General features: G+C 38.2%; 1 protein-coding gene across 1 annotated transcript in view; it reads left to right on the top strand.

The window, feature by feature from the left end:
• USP34 (ubiquitin specific peptidase 34) overlaps window positions 1-21,958 on the top strand; it is a 134,632-nt gene that overhangs the window by 83,403 nt on the left and 29,271 nt on the right. Inside the window, exons 39-53 of the mRNA XM_034060303.1 lie at window positions 126-230; window positions 1,365-1,420; window positions 1,513-1,633; window positions 5,042-5,225; window positions 10,060-10,223; window positions 11,547-11,612; window positions 13,884-14,030; window positions 14,119-14,175; window positions 14,277-14,354; window positions 15,048-15,142; window positions 16,446-16,618; window positions 17,150-17,303; window positions 18,695-18,773; window positions 20,289-20,342; window positions 20,438-20,533. Coding sequence (XP_033916194.1) covers window positions 126-230; window positions 1,365-1,420; window positions 1,513-1,633; window positions 5,042-5,225; window positions 10,060-10,223; window positions 11,547-11,612; window positions 13,884-14,030; window positions 14,119-14,175; window positions 14,277-14,354; window positions 15,048-15,142; window positions 16,446-16,618; window positions 17,150-17,303; window positions 18,695-18,773; window positions 20,289-20,342; window positions 20,438-20,533 — 1,629 coding nt within the window. The remainder of the gene's footprint in view (window positions 1-125; window positions 231-1,364; window positions 1,421-1,512; window positions 1,634-5,041; window positions 5,226-10,059; window positions 10,224-11,546; window positions 11,613-13,883; window positions 14,031-14,118; window positions 14,176-14,276; window positions 14,355-15,047; window positions 15,143-16,445; window positions 16,619-17,149; window positions 17,304-18,694; window positions 18,774-20,288; window positions 20,343-20,437; window positions 20,534-21,958) is intronic.

The following is a 21,958-nucleotide window of genomic DNA, read 5'->3' as shown; positions in this document are numbered from 1 at the left end:
TAGCATTAGCACATCAGACAAATTATCTGGCTACGTCTAACATAGTGTTTGTGATGCACTGAGATATTAAGTCTTTTGTTCTTTTGTCTGATGTGCTTCAGACCAAAAGCAATTTCTTTTCACAGATAGAGGATTATGAAGAAGAAACAGTGCTGCGACCAGGTTGTAAGGAATATTTTTGGCTGCTGTGCAAACTGATTGATAACATACACGTCAAAGATGCAAGTCAGGTAGGGTTTGCTTTGTATTCATCTGAATGTTTGCGTTTTTAAATGTGAGTATTCAAAGCACTTTTAGTGCAGCATGAGACATTTTTACTGAAGATCTGGTGAACTGCTGTGAACAGCTCTTGGATCTTTCCTACCTCCCAGTTTTCCCTACCCTCTGATATGTACTTAGTAGCTCTTGGCTAAAGGACCCTTCTGTTACTGGACCTGCAGAGTCAAGAAGGGGGAAGGGTGTACTACACAAAGAGGGTAAACTTAAGTGAAGGTGACAGACATTGGGAACATCTGTGAGATTCACTGTTCATAACTTCAGTATGGTCTAAGGGGGAGGTAATCAAGTATTAGACTAAAGCTGAGAGAGGAACAAATGTCAATTAACAGCCACTTAACACAGGTTAGAAAACTTACTCAAAACTCTTGAAACATCTCAAGAGGGTTAAATTACTTTTGGGGCAAACTGTGCAACTGCTTGTGCTGGCTCCTGGCCCTGCATAGATCTTTCTAGCTCATTCTCAGAGTTGTGGCAGGAGTGTGGGAAGGGGAAGAAGACAAAGCCTTATCTTGGTTTCTCTGGAATGGAAGAGTCTTGTTCTCTCCTGACTCTGAACGTTCTCAGCAGAGGCAAAAGTTTTGCTCCTTTGTTCCCCCTGCCCCTCTTCCTCTGCTCAGTTTCCTTCCATTTCCTTCCATCCAACCCTAACTAGTCTGTGATTCTATGATTCCTGTTTTATTGAATCTCTTAGCTATAGGCTACAGTTAGGCATGCTTCTTCTGTATGTTGCTCAAGGAAGAAATGCTAATGGGACTTGTAAAACTTCTGGTGACAAACTGCGTGTTCTTGTGAGAAATAGCAATGAAACTTTTCCTTTAAATTAGTAGTATTCCATTTTTTGGGTGTATGGTATCATATTTGTGGGATCTGGAATTGAAAGAATAACTATTACTTAATTTGAACTATCACATTGATTTTAAAGAACAGTTTCATCTCTGTATAAAAATACATTAAATACTGTTGCAAGCAATAACAAAATTCCATCCGAAAGCATAGCCATAGTTTTACACTGGGCTTATAAATTCTAATTCACGGAGTTCATCATTATTTTCCATTTATATTCCATTTTCTTTATTTTTAATCAGACAACACTGCTTGATTTAGATGCCCTAGCAAGACACCTTGCTGACTGCATTCGGAGGTAAGGTTTGCTAACTCATTTCTCTTGTCAATTGCGTCATATTTAATGGGGTAGAGCTTTAACATTTCTTTTATATGTATATGTACATATAGCAGAGAAATCTTGGATCATCAGGATGGCAACATAGAAGATGATGGACTTACAGGACTACTTCGTCTTGCAACAAGTGTTATTAAGCACAAACCACCATTTAAATTTTCTCGTGAAGGCCAGGTAAGAAAACACCACAAGAGATCTAAATCGTGTTGTTTCTTGCTATTGTACTTCCTTTGTTTCACCTATTTTTCCACCATTTCGATTGCAGGCATCAGTATATCATGTTTCTGGCCTTAGGATGATCGATAAAAATACACAGACAATCCTGGAACAGTTTGGGTTGGAAAGGACCTAAAGATCACTCAGTTCCAACCCCCTGCCAGGGCAGGGACACCTCACACTAAACCATGTCACCCAAGGCTCTGTCCAACCTGGCCTTGAGCACTGCCAGGGATGGAGCATTCACAACTTCCCTGGGGAGCCCATTCCAGTGCCTCACCACCTTTACAATAAAGAACTTCTTCCTTATATCTAACTATATTAAAAAGTAGTACATACAGTCCCTTTCCTTTACAACCATATTAAATTTCAAGGTAGGGTTCTTGCATCCTTGAAATGTTACTTATTTCCATTCATAGCCTTTAAACTATTTCAGTATTGATCAGCATAAACTGATTTAAGTCATTAACAACAGCTGCTTTTTGACCATATCCTGGGTCAGTTGTGATCTAAAAGTAGCATTTAAGCTCTACATCTCCACAGTGGTATGCACCTCTTAAAAGAATATTACATTTCACCTTTGCTTGCAGGATGGGACAGTGGCCAAACAGGGGAAATTGCTGAAAAATTCTTACTTTGTATTTCAAGGACACATTGTTTATTAAATAAAAACCTTGTGGTGATGTTTTCACGTGGCATAAAACTTGATTTAAACTGATGTTTTTTCCTATAGGCTGCTCGGAGCTTATAATTCAACCTTTAGTTGAGGTTTCCCCAGGAAAACAATCCTCTGTATCTAATTAGGCTGTATCTATCCTGTCTGTTTACTCTGTTACCATAAAATGGCCCTGAAGGTAATTGTACTCACCAAAAGTTTCAACAGTGTCCACATTGTGCAGGACCTAATGGAAAATTGCCCTGCTAACAGCATTTAAACAGACTAATACTATGTAATTCTCCTGGAATAAGTGTCTTTTAAGTATGGAGAGCTTGCAGATTAAATTAGAGCAAGAGTTCAATTCACAGAGTGCAGCGTGGAGGATGATGTAGAAATTCAAGTAGTAGAGGTACCCAAAGATCAGGTTTATGTAGCTTAGATATGTGGAAAGTATAAGAAGAAAGCAAAAGGGAAGCTTAAGTAGAGAGGAATGATACTATACAAAACCCTAAAATATGGTGCATGTATGTAGTATATCACAGGGAGGCGATGAATTTGATTGGAAAACCTGGATGAGTGTGAACAGAGCAGTATCCACACAAAGTGCTCACAAGGAATTGGGCTTTGCTGAGAGAAAAGAACTTAGTAGATGTTCTGAGACCAAGTCATGATCTAGTATTATTTTTTCTAATTCTATATACAATTAAGAACACTTATTAATTGCACATTATAAACTGCATTAGTGAAGAGCTTTGTATTGTGTTCAGTGTAATAGGGTTGTGAAACCAAACGCTCTGAGCAAAAGCTGGGGCAAAAACCAGCCAGGACAATACATTGTCAAATACTGAAGATAGATTAGGCTTGCCTAGAGGATTCTGATGCTCTGCTGGGCCTTTTCTTCCCTACTAATTCTTTCTCTGAGCAAAACCATCTCTGGTGTTCTTTGTCTCCACTGCTCCAACATGTCAGAATCCAATGAATACAAATACAAGATTGAGAATGGTAGTCAGCCAAACATAGTTCCAGGTCTTTGAAGTTACTTCTTTTCTGGACACCTTAACGTGGTTGGTGTGTTAACAGACCTGTTTGGAGACAGCTGCAGCACAGCACTAGGCTGCAGCTGAGAGCACAGTCTAAAACTTGGCTTAGTAGTTGTAGCTGGTCAGCTGACGAGCTGTAATCATCTAAACCTGACACGTATAGCTAGGAATGAAAAGGAAGCAGGCTGCTGCCCTGCAAGCATTCTTGGCACAGACTGGCTACCAAAGAACCAGGTATATAAAGTTGTTGATTTTACATGTTTTCTTTCTACAAAATGTGGAGAAATCTGAAAGATCTTTAACTATATTGGCAGGGGAAAACCTTTCTTTATTATTCATTCATAACCATAAGACCCTGCTTGTAAGATTTTCTATGATTTGATATTAAAACTGTAGGAATTTCCCTGCACACTGGAACAAGGCTTTTCATGGTGATTTTGCTGTGTACTCTGCAGAAGGTCATTTGTGGAAATAGTTAGAATTTAGATTTTATAGCAGAGCCTGCCTTTTAACATCTAAAGGTTTCATAAGTAAATATTCCTGAGCAGTGAAATACAGGAAGAACAGTTATTGCAGTGTAGAAACTGTAGAATGAAGTGTAATAGCTGGACTGGCACCCTGTGCTCAACAAATGAGGAGGAATTTTGTCCCTAAAAAAATCAAGATGACCTCTTTGGGAGGGAAAAGAGTAATGAAAGTTCTGCAGAGGTAGAGGATTTGTTGTCTGATTATATGGACAACTAAAGTGATACACTATTAATATGATTTAATGATTGAATAGAGTTTGGTAAGATTGCAGATATTTTACAGGAAGCAGCAGAGTGCAAGTGATGGATCATGTCACCAGCCCTAGACATAAAGTGTGCACATGAATTGCTGGTTGCTTATGGGTATTTGGTGAAATACTGCTTCATAAATCCTGCTCAGTTTTTTCTTTCATGGTCTGACATTATACCACTGAAATGAGTAATTACTGATGTTCACTTTGTAGCTGAAAGTTGGCTTTATCACCATTCTGCACTTCTTTGAAGGTGCTGTAGTTGTGCAAAAAGGTGATGAAGTTTAGGCAGATCAATCTCTTTTTAGTGTATTATTATTAGAGTATTTAATTAATTAATAATTAATATTCATCTGGTATAGTAAAGATAAATAAGTGTGTAATAAGGTGTTTGTCATCCAAAGGCAGCCTGACTTGGAACAACTATCCCGTCTTTTGTAGCTCAGTTAATATTCCAAACATGAAACATTACAAAGATACACTTCTAGTACACATGGTACATAATTTAATATGTATTTTAAGGTTGATTAGCAATTCATAAAACTCAGATCGAGTTATTAAGGTTATGTGCTGTCTTTCACTAGGAGAAACTGGCCCTAACGTTACCAAAAATGTGTGTAGTCTGTGAAATCAATCATGAATCAAGCATTATTCGTCATTCTTTTCCACTGGACATGTTTCTCTTTAGGCTCTAGTATGGTTACGGTGCACTTTATGTAGTATAAAGTAAGTTGTTGAATTCCCTCATTCAGAACCTGTATACAAGTCGGAAAGTTCTGTAAATCATGGAGGTCTAGAAGGTCTATAGACGTTTCTATAAGCTTGTTAATACATTACTTCTTTAGGAATGTGTTCAACCTGCTAAATGTGCCAATTGAACTGTTTTACAGGAGTTTCTGAGAGACATCTTCAATCTTCTCTTCTTGCTGCCGAGCTTGAAAGATAGACAACAGCCAAAATGCAAGTCACATTCTTCAAGGGCTGCTGCTTATGACTTGCTGGTAGAAATGGTAAAGGGGTCCGTGGAAAACTACAGGCTGCTCCACAACTGGGTTATGGCACAACACATGCAGTGTAAGAACCTTTATTCATATACAGATTTTGAGTATTTTGTGGAAAACTAGTCCATTTTCCCACAGTGAACATTCTCTGTTCATTTTGGGTTTGTTTGGTTTGAATTTTTGGATTTATAAAGTTCAGTAAAGAAAGTATTAGTGTACTTGTCATATGGACTGTCATTACACTGAGTAGTCCCAACTTTCCAAAAGTAGTCATGATGAAGTAAGACACTGTTGCCACTAACACTGCTCTTAACATTCCACTTTGTAGCTATACTGCTCACCCACCATCACGTACAGCAGTGTCACAAAGCAGATGTCGGCATCTTTTGCTCACCTAGCAAATGAGTGGTTTTAACCCCATGTATGATTTTCAGATCATCTGTTCTTAACTATGGGCTGTTTATAGTATGTGGTCCTGTTAAATGATACCAACACACAGATAACATAGTGAGAGTGGATTTTCCATGTTTCATTATGCTTGGGCTGGATTTAAATTTCTGTTTTCCCCCTCTAACATGAAGAAACATGGTACAAAACCGAAGTCTATAAACCACACTGAGGTGTAGTGGCTCTTAACAGCAGTGTCGTGTTCCCAGAGTCTCTAATATCTCTGCAGTTGAGCTCTGTCTGTACCCACATGTCTGCATACAGTGCTAATACAATTTTGTTCAGCCTCTTGGCTTTCACGCTTCCTGTGTTTTGGAAACACAATCCCTATGCATAATATGTAAATTACCAGAATTTGAAGTTACTTAATATTTCATCTTTGATTTGCAAATTCTCAGTGTGCATTTTTAGCTTGATAGATTTCCTTTCACATGCCTGGTTTCAATTCCTGTCACCTGAGGATCTGTAATTTATTATAATCTATGGAATTGATTTAGCACCTCACAATTCAGGAAGCAAAAGAGAAATCTGATCGTATTAGTGTTTTGTGTTCTGCACTCCAAAGTCTCCTGTGCTCAGGGAAAACATGAAGGTTGGATATTGCTGTTTGCTGTGAGTACACCTTCTGCTGCTGAGGTTGTATCTCCCCAGGTGCAATCATTCATTTTCCACAGTTAATATCTTTCTCACTCCCAATCCCAGTGATTCCTACGTGCTGGAGTTTTCTGTCACATCTACCACAGTTGTTACTTCCTTCCCAATACGCTTCTCTAGATTTTTATGTTCCTTCCTGAGTTCTTCAGAGCCATCTGGTCTGTGCTCCTGCTTCATATTCAGTGGAGCTCAGTTTCATGAATGCTAATTTTATTACAACTGGCAGAGTGCCATTGTCTCTTCCTGATGTGCAACTTGACATAGGACTTTTGATACCTCATTTGTTTAAAGTCTTGTTATTCCACTGATGTGATCCAAAGATGCTTAAAACTGGATTTTTCCACTTATCTCTGTAATCTTATTAGCCTTTAAAAATCTCAATTGTAGCTGTCTCCCTGTTCTTAGGAGAAATATAAAGGAAAATATCATCACTTTCCATCCTGTCTTTGCTTTTAACATTTTAGTTTTGTGGTTCACTGTAGACATTTTTGCGCCTGCCACTTGTACAGTTGTCCTCTATTCTCACCAGTTGCTGTCTCTGCCATTCTACCATGTTTTCCTCCTTACTGATTGAAGCCCGGATGCTCTTATGAGAAGGCCTTAATTTAATGCAGCAAAACGAAGTAGAAGTTTCAAAAGGAAAACATTTTATTAAAGGATCTCTAGTCTATTTTCCTTGGGACAAAACCAGACAATTAAATAGGATTCCAATTAACAGTACTGTTACTGAGACTATTCTGGCAGTCATTAAAATGTACTGTGTACTGTTGTTCAGACTTACAGTAGCATGAATAACATAAAGTAGTTGTAGTAAAGTTTCAATTTCAGCAGCATTTTGCTTCTTCATTTCCACTAATGGAGCTTCCTTCATTAATGGGTTGAAGAAGAGAATGACTTGGGTGCTTTCTTCTACTTCACAGATAGGTGGTGTTCCATGCAGACCTTAGGGTGTTTTCAGCAGGTGATAACTGTAGGAAATGAACTGCTAAGTGTCTGAATCAGTGGGCTTCTTTCCTCCTTTTCTCAACAGGGCTAACGATTAATGCAGACTCTGATCTTCTTAAAGAGGGGATTTAGGTAACCTCTGTTGTTGCTCATAAAATTGCAGTTTTGGAGTTTCACTTCTTCAAAGACCAAGACTAATAAAAGCATTCAGTTCAAAGGAGGGAAACAAGACCAGCCGCTTTGCTTCCTGGAAGTTTAAGATAGTGTCTGATGTTATGTTTGAAGCAGAAGCATGATGAGAAGGTGGAGCAGGGAGACACACACAGTCATTCCTGGAGGAAGAGATTAAGATTTATTTTGCTTAAAATAGAATGTGAATATTATAAGTTTGGGTGCAGGTTTCCCTACCCGAGAAAAGGCTGATTTCTGTTGCGACAGTGAGGAATAAAGAAGATAGGCTCAAAGTTACCTTTCTGCTTAAGATCCATATGGAAGAAGGGAAAGTTCTTATTATGAAAATGAATACAAGTCACTTAAAAATCCCAGGGTGGAGAAAACAAGATCTTCCTGATCCATTCCTTGTCAAATCTCTGAAAGCTCTTTGTCAGACTGAAGCAGGAGGAAGATGCTCCCGACTGTTCTCATGAAGTATAACATAGTAATCTGGGTTTTTTGTAATTACAACTTGATGAACCATAAGCACAACGATAGATGCTGAGTCCTTACATCAGAAAGGGTGAATTGAGATGTTGCAATTTAAGGATTTCAGTTAAAGAAGGGAATTCTGTGGTGTTCCACCGTGCTTATTACTTTGTTAGGAGGTTAAATGTGGAGGAGAGCTTTGTTTCAACTGGCTGATCAGCCCAGTGTAAGCAGGTAACATGAGGTCACCCTGCTGAGATTTGTTGAAATAAAAGTAAAACTTTTCCCTTCCCTACTTGAAGCTGCAGGGCTAATAGTTGTTTTGATGCCAGTGCCAAAATGAAGATTACAACAATTACTTGTTGTGCAACAGAACATCTTGTGGCTCTGGTCTCTGAAGATGTGTGGATCTGTTCAGAAGATGCCAAATAGTTTCCTGAATTTATAGCTGGTAGTATGAATTGAGAATAATCCTTGATGAGCCTTTAATCTGTGACAAAATAATTAAGGATTTAAAATCCAAATCTTGAATCCATGTGGCTTTCATGGATTGTAAAATGAATCCAGGCTACCTTTTTTTTTCCTTTTTCTCTGTATATCTGAGCATAGACTTCAATAGAAGTGCTGAATTACTTATAGGGACACTGCCTTTTTGGAGAATGGTATCTTTGGGTAGGAATAGCAAAGCTAGATGTAAGGTTTTTGTGCCAAACTTCTTGCATACCAAGGAAAACAGGCTGCAGAATTTCTTTGGGTACTGGATTAGTTCCTCTCTAATTCAGTGCTTGCCTCATCAGGTTGCCTCTGCTGCTCAAAGGAATAATTGCCCATTCCATTCTCTGGCGTGGGATGCTAGAAGGAGAAGCTTGTCAGTGTCTAGAAGCACTACTAATCACTTACAAATGGTTTGTCTAGTCTGGTTACCATCTTCTTGACTGGCAGATGAGAACTTTCCCATTCTTCCAATTTCTTGGCAGCCATATCAGAACAAGGCTTATTAAGAAGACTCTGTCTAGTGCCATCCTGTAAGAAACAGATTGCTACATCTGGTCTGAAATGCAGAGGAATATAAAGCTTACAGGGAAAGAAAATGTATTTCCAACCTGATTCTCTCTTTTTCTCGTAGATTGCACATTTCTTTGGTATGTATGGCTTTCAAGTGCAGTAAAAAACATTCCTTCTCTTCCTGTAAAAACTCTTCCCAAGTTTATTCAAGCTTGTATATAGCCAACCACTTTATTCCACTGCACTTTGGTGTCTTACCTCTTGATAAGCCTCTGTCTATCTTTTATACTGGTCAAAAAGATCTTTTGCTAATCTGGCATCCTTTATAGTAGATGTCATTCTGAAACCAGCCTCTCTGAAAAGAGAGGTCTCACTTGGTGTGTGGTTGTCTCTGATACTAAATTTGTACTCTGTTACATGAAGGGAAGGCTCTCAAGCTTGTCTCTGTGGGTGCAGAGGCTTGCTTTGCTCTATTGCAGTGTGACAGAGGGGTGTGTGAAAATGGATAGTAGAAACTGTGAGTAATTTTTGTGCTGGAGAAGTGACTGGTATATGTTTGGGAGCTCCTAAGTGTAGTGTGTAATGAAATAGAAGTATGTTCTCAGTGGTTTAGGCAGTGCAGGTGTTAAGGAAGCTATGCTTGGCTTGTATAGAATCACAGAATGATTTGGGTTGTTAAAGGACCTTAAGATCATCTAGTTCCAGCCACCTTGCCATGGGCAGGGGTACCTCACACTAGACCATGTTGCCCAAGGCTCTGTTTAACCTGGCCTTGAAAAACAAATTATAAGAACAAATTTCATATGTTTATTATATTTAGAGTTTATGGATGCTCTTGGTAATGAAAATGTTATGTTGTGGTTTTACGAAGCTTCAGTTTAAAGGAAGAGGTTGGAAGACCATTACTATGTGTAAAACTACCACCAAAACAAGTGTAAGAGATGATACTTGCCGTGAGCAGTGCTTTGAAGAGCACAGCACATCACTTGCAGCCCATAGTGTGGCACCTGGAAAGGCTCACTGCTGTATCAGATGATTTTTCCTGATGCACCTGTACTGCATTAGTTACAGTCTAGCTCATGTCTGTAAATGTAGACTGCAGAAACAGGGTGCATCTTATTAATGTAAACATAAAGTTTTACTTGTATTTATGCCTTTTTAAATTGGGCTTTTAATTGATTTCTTTCTGCATGTGTGATTTATGTTTTTTACAGCTTCCCATGCACCTTACAAGTGGGATTATTGGCCACACGACGACGTTCGTGCTGAATGCAGATTTGTGGGTCTAACCAATCTTGGAGCAACGTGTTACTTGGCATCCACCATTCAGCAACTGTACATGATACCAGAGGCCAGACAAGCAATATTTACTGCAAAGGTATGCTTCTGATAGAAGTTTAAATTTAGAATGGTTGCAAATGCTGATAAAGTATCAATTTTAAGAAGATATTAAGAAGATAAAGAAGATTTCTGCAGGATTTAGTTTGCTTGTTGTTCACTTGGAGTATTCTGCTGATGTCTAAAGGGTTGTCTTTTTTAATGTACTTGTAATGCAGTAGGATATTAAGGTGGCATTGTGATAAAACATGTTCTCAAATTCATATTTCTTTTGCTGTCAACTATATAAATTCAGGTTTGGGTTTATGTGAATTATCTGTTGTTTCTTAACTCCTAATTTGTCATTTTGTTAGGGTAAATGTCATTCTCATTCAATGTTTATGAAAGCCCACAGCATAGAATCATAGAATAGTTAGGGTTGGAAAGAACCTTAAGATCATCCAGTTCCAAACCCCTGCCATGGGCAGGGACACCTCACACTAAACCATGTCACCCAAGGCTTCACTCAACCTGGCCTTGGACACTGCCAGGGATGGAGCATTCACAACCTCCCTGGGCAACCCATTCCAGTACCTCACCACCCTAACAGTAAAGAATTTCTTCCTTATATCCAGTCTAAACTTCCCCTATATAAGCTTGAATCCATCACCCCTTGTCCTATCACTACAGTCCCTGATGAAGACTGTCTCCAGTCTCCAGCATCCTTTTAGGCTCCCTTCAGATATTGGACGGCATGTATCTCATGCTACCAGAAGTACACCAAGTCCTGTAAATTACCATACATTCATGAAATACAATATTACTACTAGGTATTTATTGTAAAAGAGAAAGCTTCATTTTGGTCCCTGTCATCAACAGGGCATGTATAATGTGTGAAACACCCTCATTGCAGTGACCTCATCATTTTTGTTATCATTGTGTTAGTGGTAGTATTCCCTGAACTTCATTTAGACTTAGCCATTTACACAGAAACAAATTCCATACAGCTGCTGCTGTATGTGAAACGCATTGTATAGTGGGTGGATCAAAACTCCCACATAAGCAAATTGATAAAAATTACTCCAGAATTACTGCAGTCTTTGTAATACCTTCACAAAAGCTCCCAGCTGCAGTAAATTTTTAGCAAATAGAGCCATTTTTTGACTTAGGTTTAATGTTGACATGCCAAGAAATTGAGTAGGTGGTGCTTCATATACAAGTGTAAAGTGCACTTTGTGTTCTTGTACACAAGTGTTTTCCATAATTGTCCATAATAAAGTGGTTGGAGTTTTCCTTCAAAAGATGGTTATTTCATCTGTTTAAGGGATGTTTGGGGAAAGTTACAAGCCAAAAGATAAAGTCTTCTTGTATGGATTTCTTTTAGTATTCAGAAGATATGAAACACAAGACCACTCTCCTAGAACTCCAGAAAATGTTTACATACTTAATGGTAGGTGCAAATAGAGGATATTTTATAAAGTATCCTATTTTTTGGGGGGATTGGATGGGGAGATATGGGCAAGAAAAATGTTACTATTCTTTATGTCAGCATCTTAAGTCCTTTATGTCTACGTTCTGTAGATGAGCGTCTTAACTGAGATACTTTTTACTTACTTGAAAACTGTTACTTAGCAAATCAGTTAAGCAAATGTAATGGTTTCCATGAAGAGACAATGTAATCCTCATCTAAAATATGTTTTGGTATTGGGCACCAACTACCAGGCTAGCAAGAACCAGCTCTCAGACATTACTGACTGAATAATGTGTTCTTAAAAAATGTTTGTGAAGTTAATGGGAGCATGAGGATCAGGTGCCACAGTCTGAACATCCTTCATTTAAACCTTTCACCCCCAGCACATTAATGCTCAAGTGAGAACAGGTTGGTACCATAGTTATAGGACGTTAGTTACAAGTCTTAAAATCAAGCTGCTTTTTAGTTAAATGTTGTGGCTGGGCTGTGCCCTGCGTGGACACCCTTTGCACACTTACATTGCTAAATCTCAGGGTGGCCCAGGAGCATCCTGGCCAGCCATCTGCTCGGATGCAGTAACAGGGTGGATTCAGACAGCAGACCAGGTTGAAACTGGGTAATTGACTGTGCTTTCCTAATGAAGTATTTGATTGTTACAGGAGCCCTCCAGGTAAGAATCTGGGACAGTTCTACTATTACACTGCTGCCTCTAGTCCAGTCTCCCAACTGACTTTGTGAATAGTCAATAGAAACTGTTCCAGCAGAAATGACTGCATCAGTCTTCTGTATGGATTTAAGATAGTTTAGAGATACTTTGTATGTACTAAGGTGAGTAAGCAGTCGGGAATTACACAGATGCTTGGGAGGTCACAGAGGGCTCCCAGCTGGATTATAGGAATTTAGCAAAATGGTGCTTCAAGGAGCCTCCCCAGATCTAACTGAAGATAACCACAAGAAGGACCATAGCAGTAGAGTTCCATCACCACCAGACACAGCCTGGCTGTCCTGTTAGGATGCTTTGATTCCATATGTGAACACCATGCCAAGATTCCAGTAAATTATTTGTTCTTTTTAACAAAGACCCTGCCATGAGGGGCTGTCCAGCACTGTTGCCATTCACCTTGTATCGCACAGACCTTGATGTAAAGGGTTCTAAGCCTGATTCTTTGTAATCATGAAACAACTTGTTTGTCCCAGTTTCCCTGGTGATAAAATAAACTATATTATTTTATTCATTGCGTTTTTCTTGCTTCAGTATTTTAAAGGCTGTTCTAATGAAATAGAGCATTAAAAAGCCACTAAAAACGTTGAGATTCCAGAACCAAACAAAATTGAGGCAGGTCAGAGGTGTTCACTGTTGTTAAAATAGTGAGACATTCCTGAAATAATGAAAAACCTGAGGAGAGCTGAGTGGTTTTGTTCTTGGCACTGGCTTTTGTGGAAGACATTCATGACCACTTTGAAGGCAAAATAGAGGAAAGGAATTTAGATGGGTAGTGCCTGCCATAAATCATAATGAAAATGAATCCATGTATTTATATAAGCATAAAATAAAACAGGAGCATAAAATCTTGGGATGATTTACCATTATTAAAATGTTGGAGAAGGACTTTTTCCAAACAAGCTAATAGCTACAGGAAGCACTGTCTTGACACATGTCCTTAAAAGAAACCATTCTGTGTGTTGTTATTTACAAGGACAAAGTTCCTTCTGCTTTAAGTTCTGCATTCCCAGTGTGCAAGGCAGTGGAACGGGGGATGTATTCTAAAGAACTGCTTTATATGGCACATTCTTTTCTCTGACTAAACACATGCATGAGAACTAGGTGACAAGTTTATACCATAGAGAAGTCTGAATGAGAATGAAGCACTTGTCAAGATTTAAATCAGTAATGTCGGGCAATACAGAAACACAGGCTGATGTCCTTTGTATTGTTTAGTTTCTAAACAGCCATGCAGAAAATGGATGTGTGACATTTTCAGCCAAGTTATTTTCTTTTATTGAGCCATTCTATTAAATATTATTTGATACTTTGCAAATGAATTTCATAATAATGATCTATTAAAAATGGCTTTACATTTCATCAGAAGCATTTAAGCACTTAACTGTAACACCCATACAGAGATGTATGTAAAAGTATGTCCCTTTTTAAATAGGCATTTATCTGATACATATGTTTGGTGTATCTGTGTAATATAAAATATAAGGATTGGTGTTGATTTGCTTTGCTTGGTATTTTTTCCCTTCAAGGAAAGCGAGTGTAAGGCATACAATCCAAGGCCTTTCTGTAAAACCTACACCATGGATAAGCAGCCGCTGAACACCGGAGAGCAGAAGGATATGACAGAGTTCTTCACTGACCTAATAACGAAAATAGAAGAAATGTCTCCAGAACTGGTGAGTTATTAAGAGGGAGCAAAAGGGAGCTTGAAAACGTACAGATTTGCTCAAATTTCCTTGACAGAATGTATTAATTCATTCACAGAAAAATACAGTGAAAAGTTTGTTTGGAGGTGTTATCACAAACAATGTTGTTTCTTTGGTAAGTATTCGTCCCTCATGCTTATCTGTTAAAGATTAGTGGGTTTTTAACTTCTCAAAACAGTTACTTCATTGCTTTCCTCTTTCATTGCTGTGATTCAGGACTGTGAGCACGTAAGTCAGACTGCTGAGGAGTTCTATACAGTAAGATGCCAGGTGGCAGATATGAAGAATATTTATGTAAGTACTGCCAGGTTGTGTACCATAGATCACAATTATAACCAGGGGCAGTCGAGTATAAAAGACTGTTGAATGTGTTGGTGCTTTCTGTATCTAATTTTGGTGTATTACTAGGTTTATATTGCTGGGTGATTTGGTTGAATTGTTTCATCTCTTCAATGCAACATGCTATCAGCTGGTGCCATTTGGAATTGAGTAAAGACTGTGTTACAGTCAGTAATTACTACTTGCTTCTGTGCTTTAAAAATACCATGGCCATTTTTATAGAAGAGAATTGTAAATGTCAAAAGGTTTTACAGATACATGCACTATTGGTTAGTAAGTTAATTTAAAACTTACACCAGCATAATTTTAGGTTTTAAACAAGTATTAATCCCCACACTTGGAATTTGAATTTTAAGTACTTAAATTCTTTGGGACAGCTTGGAATATTGAGTGCCATTTTTCTGAACTGGCTCCTAAATTTTGTGTTTGGGTTAGGAAGTGGTTTTCCTGTCAAACTGTGCTCGTAGTTCAGGTGCGTGTACTTCTTGCAACCTTTTGGATGCCTTTGACCCCCTTTACTTTCATAACTTAATGGCAGGGTTAAATTTACTGTAAGATTGAAAGAGAGGGGTTTGTAAAGCGGGCCATGCAAACACAAGATATAAATACCTAGGAAAAATGTAAGCTCCTTCTTGTTTATTCTATCAGGAATCTCTTGATGAAGTAACTATTAAAGATACCTTGGAAGGTGACAACATGTATACGTGTTCGCATTGTGGGAAGAAAGTGCGGGCTGAAAAAAGGTATGATTAAGAAGAAATAAACTTTCCTAATGTGTCTTTTTACTAATTACTGAAATTACTATTGGAACGAGAGTAATCCTTGTAGATGAACAGGACTGTGGCTTCATTCGATTTGCCACTGTGTATGCCTGTGAGGATGTGATCCCTGTGCAAGTGAGCACATAAGTAAGAAATCAAATTGCCAAAACAAAGACTATAAGGTAACTTAACGAAAGGTCACCTAGAGAATAAAATGGTTGTGTCCTTTTTCAAGGTAGATAAAAGTAAATTTGTAGAGATTAGTGCCTTTTGAAATCTGTTGCTTCTCCTGTTATTAACTTTTCAGAGGTTATTCAGGACCTGTGTTCCTCATTATGCTATATAATTGCTTAGGGTTTCATGCATAACCCCAAAGTTCTTAATTGAAATTCATAGTTTTAGAAATCATAGAATCCCAGAATGGTTTGGTTGGAAAGGACCTCAAGCTCATCCAGCTCCAACCCCTGCCACGGGCAGGGACACCTTCCACTGGAGCAGCTTGGTCCCAGCCCTGTCCAACCTGGCCTTGAACACTGCCAGGGATGGGGCAGCCACAGCTTCTCTGGGTACTCTGTGCCAGAACTTCTAATTAATATCTTACATAAATATCCCCTGTTTAAACCCATCAGCCCTTGTCCAAACATTACAGTCCCTGATATGAAGCATCCCCTCTCCAGCATCCTTGTAGGCCCCTTTCAGATACTGGAATCTGCTCTGAGGTCTCCATGCAACGAAAATGTTTTGGTATTTTAAAGAGTCTGCTAATAGCTGAATATAAAAGGTGTATTGGCTTTATATTGCAGCTAACAAATTTCTGGTTTAGAAATGACAAACCTAATCATTTTTGTAGCTGTTCAAACAACATGGGTGAAAGAGAAACCTACTTTAAAATCAGTATTGTGACGTTGATGAGATTTAATACACAATATGTTCTGCATTGAAACTCATCAGTTACAGGAGAGTAACTCCATATAATGAGGGGATTTGCATTGTTAAATACATTCATGACTCATTTTATGGTGTCAGTTTGCAAAACTGTCATTCAAGCCATGAGTAAGTTCGATGTTTCTTCCAAGACATGATGATAGGCTAGATAGAATTGTTCAGGAGGCTGAGCTTGACCTTCTTGCTGCCCTGCTCCAGGGCATTCTGATAACTGAATTTCATATTCATCTGTCTTAGCAATTCCAATTTTATGTTTGAAATAAATGTGTTTAAAATCTTTGTGAAAATACAGTTCAACCTGCTAAGCTTTTGTAAATCATGATTATTTCTAATCCTTCAGGGCGTGTTTTAAGAAACTACCTCGAATCTTAAGCTTCAACACAATGAGATACACATTTAATATGGTAACCATGATGAAGGAGAAAGTCAATACGCATTTTTCATTCCCGTTACGTCTGGATATGACACCTTACACTGAAGATTTCCTCATGGGAAAAAGTGACAGAAAAGAAGGTATGCTTCATAAAACGAATTCAGCAAGCTTTGCCTCTTTCAGCTCTACCACTTCGTGTATGTATAACATAAGCAAACAATTCATTTTAAACAAGTAAAATCAAAGATCGTTTTAATCAACTTACTACACATTCTATTCAATATGAGAAAACTGGCCAGTTATTTCTGCTTTCATTCACCATTCAATTTGAATTATTCTTACATTGTTTTTAAAATATGAGAGAAATTACACAGAATTACCTACAGGTTGTTGTTGGCTTATTTTGATTTTCAGAGTAATGCTTGACTTCAGCTCATGGCTGACTACCTGCCATCATAAATAGGATGTGCTAGCTAGGAGTAACTTATTTATTAGTCCTCTTCAGTAGTGATGCTCTGCAGTGATTGTTTCACAAGGACTGGGGTCTGTGCTCCTTGTTCTGGGTATGGAGTTTCTGTCTGTTATCATTGTGCTGTGCTGAAAAGAAGTGCAGCTATAGGAAGTGTGTATGTATAGGAAATAACAGTAAATACTGCTTTCTGCTATTGCAGGGTTTAAGGAAGATGGTGGATATCTGAAAGAAACTGAAAGTTATGAATACGATCTGATAGGCGTAACGGTTCACACAGGAACAGCAGATGGTGGGCATTACTACAGTTTTATCAGAGATATAGTCAATCCTCATGCTTACAAAAACAACAAATGGTGAGTTATGCCAAACAGCATCTTGTGATTTCTCATTTTAAAATAACTACTATTATTTGGCTTTGTCAGACGCAGTTGTTTAGGAGATATGTGCCATAGGTTCTTCTCAAAAGCACAAGAGGTTGGGATTTGATAGGTGTAAGTATGTTAATTTATCAGCATGTGGATTTATGTGCTGTAGCTGTAATAGTTGTGGAGTGCCTCGGATGCAGGAGTAGCAGGAGAACGCCACAGCCTCATATTACAGCCAATGCTTGTTTCTTGACTATAAATATATTCCAGTCAAAAATGAACAGTCTGATTTAATGGACTGTCCTTCAGAAAATCTGCTACATTTATGGTTGTGGAATTCAGTCCTTTTTATTTTGTCCATTTTCAGTGACACAATAGCTTGAATTTTTCTTCACTTTGCCTCACAGGATGCAGTGAGCTTAGAAATGCTGCTGCAGTGGCTGGGTTATCTAAATCTGTTCTTACTGTGCTTTTTATATATGGAATTGTTTTCACATTTGATTTTCGAGTTGATCTAGCTGGTGATCTTCTATTGCCAGCTCCTAGATGCAATTTAGTGACATACTGAAATGTTAGACAGCATTTGTTTTTCTGTCTCTTCAAAGGTTAAAAAAAGATTGAGGATCTTCTTACACATCAGTGATAGATGAATAAATAACTTTGTAACTGGGACATCCCACTTCTGATTGGGAAAATTCTACATACATTGGGCATATCATGGTTGTGAAGAGGAAGAAAAAGTTGGGAGAAGTAACCTTGGAAAGGGATGAGATATAAGTGTGGAAAGGAGGAGGGTCTTGCTAGGTGACATAAAGCAGGGAACACTGCCTGTCATTTCTGAATGCTGTATCTTGGATTCTTAGCTGAGGCCCTGGCATAGGAGACAAGATTTCCTCTATTCCCATTCCCCAGAATAGCTAGCTGGAGCATTTTGTAACAGTTCAACTTGTGACCCAGTCCCTTCTGCAGAGAAAATCTGTCACTGTACCATCTTCTCTGCCTCCTTCCGCTTTGAGTTCTACTGTTCTATGGAATGATTCTCTATTTAATTTTGATTTCCATGTCACTCATATTGAGAAAGATAAGGCAAATCTTCTTGACTGCATTAAAACCCTGCCTGTAGAGAGTCAGGCTGGAAAAAATGAGGGAAGTAGTGTGTCTCTTGTTAGGAAAAACCAAGAACTATTAAATACTGACTTCCTGCTCTTACTGAAAGGAAGTCCTTTTGGGGATCAACTAGTTTAGTTTGCTGTGATTCAAACAAGACAGTAGAAGTTAATAGGAATACTTAAATCTGAAGAATTGTTTTAAGTGCTTGTTATGCTTTATTTGCCCTTAGAGACAAACAGCAGTTGTTTCAAAAGCTTTCTGTTTCACAGGTATCTTTTCAATGATGCTGAAGTGAAGCCATTTGATTCTGCCCAGCTTGCTTCAGAATGTTTTGGTGGAGAAATGACTGTAAGTTGTGACTTCTGTTTTTGTCATGTTCAACCATCACCATAACTGTTGTCAGTACTTGCATGGAGAATTCCATAGGGCTTACGTTTGGTCTGCCATCTGTTGTGAATGTATATGAAACAAAAGTGTTAGCTGGGTTTTATTAAACCTTTGACACCTTTGTTGAGCATGTGGACTTTTATCCTGTGTTCATTTAGGAGATGGTTGCTCTTCCACCATTGATCTCTTCAAAGGGTCTCCCTCTCCTTTAGGGGCTGAAAGTTTTGACCAAGTGAAACTGTTTGCAACTGCTGATGCAGCTGTCTAGTTTTTCTACACTTGCTGTAGTAATAAAGTGTAGAGCAACCAGTGTAGTTAGGACAGTAAAGGAGAAGGGTTTTAATTTCTCCTGTAACAACTCTCACATCATTTAATTTGTGAATATGAATACAGGTGTTTTTATGTGGTTTTGAAAGACAGGTATCAGAACTACACTGTAGGCCTTGTTAATGAATCTAAAGGAATTAGGGGAACTAGTCTCTCTTCAAAGTAGAGGTATGTCTTCACTATATCTGATTTTATCACCATATTATACATACTGACAAGTGAGTATGTAACTAATTTAGGAATCCTTTGCTTGGATGGCTGCTTTGCTCAGACCACTGACTGAAGGAGTAATTACTTCAAGCTTATGCCTCAAAACAGGGCTTTTTGATCTTTGTCTATGCCTTATGTCAGTGATTTCCAGATTCTGGTCTGTGAATCCCTTGTGGCCTGATCCTTTTTCATTGGTGGCAGACCTGAACTAAGAACTTGTCAGATCTGTGAACAGTTTATGCTGTGGTTCAGCGACAAAGTTTGAGCTCTCATATTAGTAAGTGGTTGTCAGGCTAACAGATCTAAAGGATTTCCAGGCTTAGATAGCTTTGCTTTTATTATAAGGAGATAAAGTTTCTTAAGTTGATGTTTGCTTCCTTTTGGCAGGGCAAGGTTTTGTAATACACTGTCAGCTTTATCTTTTGGGTCAGCCCACTGTCCTGTGACATCAGTCTGAATATTTTTATATGATGTTAATACAGATAAGAGTTGAATGACACTCAAATGTTCTCAGGTTATGCTTGAATTGATTGTTTTATAGTTCTGTATCATCGTATAAAACACACAATGAATAATGCAGGATCTCACTAGAACAGTCCTGTGCGTAAGAAAACTCCTCTTGTCTGATAAAGACAATAAAACAATATTTTATGTGTCAAATAGATAAAAGACCTTCAGGTGCCTTAAAGGAAGAGGTGTCAATGAGATGGGTGAGGCAGGAAATTGCATGAGATACAGATCACAATATTGCATAGCAACTGTGAAAAACCCAAAAAGGAGAAAGAAAGAAAGAAAGAAAATGACTTTGAACAAGAAATAAATTGTCAGCAGCCTCTCTGCAAGTGTCCTGATAAAATTCACTTGCACATTTGTCACAAACTGTCAATAACCAAACCATTAACAAACTTGTAATTAATGGTTTTACTTTCTTTTTGACAGACAAAAACTTACGATTCTGTTACTGATAAATTTATGGACTTCTCCTTTGAAAAGGTATTTCTCTTCCAAACACTTGTTCCATGATTATATTTCTACTTTCATGATTTATCTCTCAAAGCAAAAATGATACAGATGTTTTTCTCTTAAAGACACACAGTGCTTACATGCTGTTTTATAAGCGGATGGAACCAGAGGAGGAAAATGGCAAAGACTACAAATTTGATGTTTCATCAGAATTGCTGGAGGTACAAGTTGATTTGTTTTAATATCAATTTTAAAATGCCATAGGAAATACTAAACAGGAATCTCCATAACCACAGGAAAGCAAATACAGTTTAAATCAATAAGATGACTATTCTTTCATCGAGTTGCCTGCCTTAGCACAATGGTCTTTGATAGGAAGTAAATTCAGATTTCCATTGAATGTAAATTTTAGACATTTTCTCATTCTGACCTGTATTTTCTAATTTAATTCTGCATCATTCTGCTTCATATTTACAAAAATCAGTAGAACAGTGGTTGGTTGGTTGTTGTGAGCACTTACCAGCATTTTGTGAACAGTGGCAGTACTACAGGAAGGAGTAGTACCTGCTAACCAGCATCCTTTTCATCCTTTAGTTCCTCAGCAATATCTTGCTTTGAGGTGGGACAAGATAAGAGAATAGCTCCAACTCTTTGTTTGCACTTTTGCTAGGGGGTTTTCAAATTCCAAGTGAAAGCATCAATCAGAAACGGATCCCTCCTTCCCCATAGGCATAGAGTAGCCCAGGTTTTAGGAAAAGGGATAGTGGAAACAAACCCCAGTAACAGCTAAACCTCCCTGTTCTCCACAGTGATGGGGCTGTTTCTAGGACACTTGGCTGTTTATATAAAGATACTATTTAAGCCATGTGTGGCCTGAGAAATTGGAAAAGGTAGAGCACAGGAGCAGAGTGTTTCACTAGGGATCCCCCTGTGCTAGATACATCCCCAATATGGGATTTGTATGACATTCTTCTCCTTTTCTATCTCCTGAAAAGCCCGTTTCCCTGCTCCCTCTAGGGTATTGCTTTATCACTAACTATGTGTTAGGCTCTTAACTTAAAGAAACTCATCCCTAGCCAGCAAAGCAGATTGTGCTTTTCATCCTTCTCTTAAAAATAATAACAGATTTTATCAAGGTTAAGGTTTTAAATTATTTTTATGTAAAAAACACTACAGATGTGGTCAAAACCATCATTTTGTAGAGAGGAAAGGGGAAACCTGGCATGAAATCTTGTTCTGGTTAATGATGGAGAGGCAAATATTCCTATTTGAGAGTTTATCAGAAGTTCACAGAGCTCACCAGGCTTTAGGTCAGAACTTCAGCCATACCTGGCTGCTGGAAGGCCTGACTGATTGCAGTTAGTGAAGCTGTGTTTAGAGAGGTTTGGGGGGTTTTAAGTCACTGCACTGTCACAGACAGCACAATAAGGTCTAAAACTGTGGTTCTTTTTTGACGTGTTGGATCAGTTCTCAAAAACCTCAGCCTAAAAATGTAATAAAGTTGTAAAACTGAGATCACAGAAACGGAAGATTCTGAGCTCTGTTTCGCAGCCATACAACAGGCAAAACTAATACTCACTATGATATAAATAGCACAACTTTGAGCTAATCCTTTAAAATGAAGAAAATGCTTTCACACATAATTT

The sequence above is a fragment of the Melopsittacus undulatus genome, chromosome 3, assembly GCF_012275295.1.
Source record: "Melopsittacus undulatus isolate bMelUnd1 chromosome 3, bMelUnd1.mat.Z, whole genome shotgun sequence".
NCBI lineage: Eukaryota > Metazoa > Chordata > Aves > Psittaciformes > Psittaculidae > Melopsittacus > Melopsittacus undulatus.
This window is presented reverse-complemented; position numbering and strand designations above follow the sequence as displayed.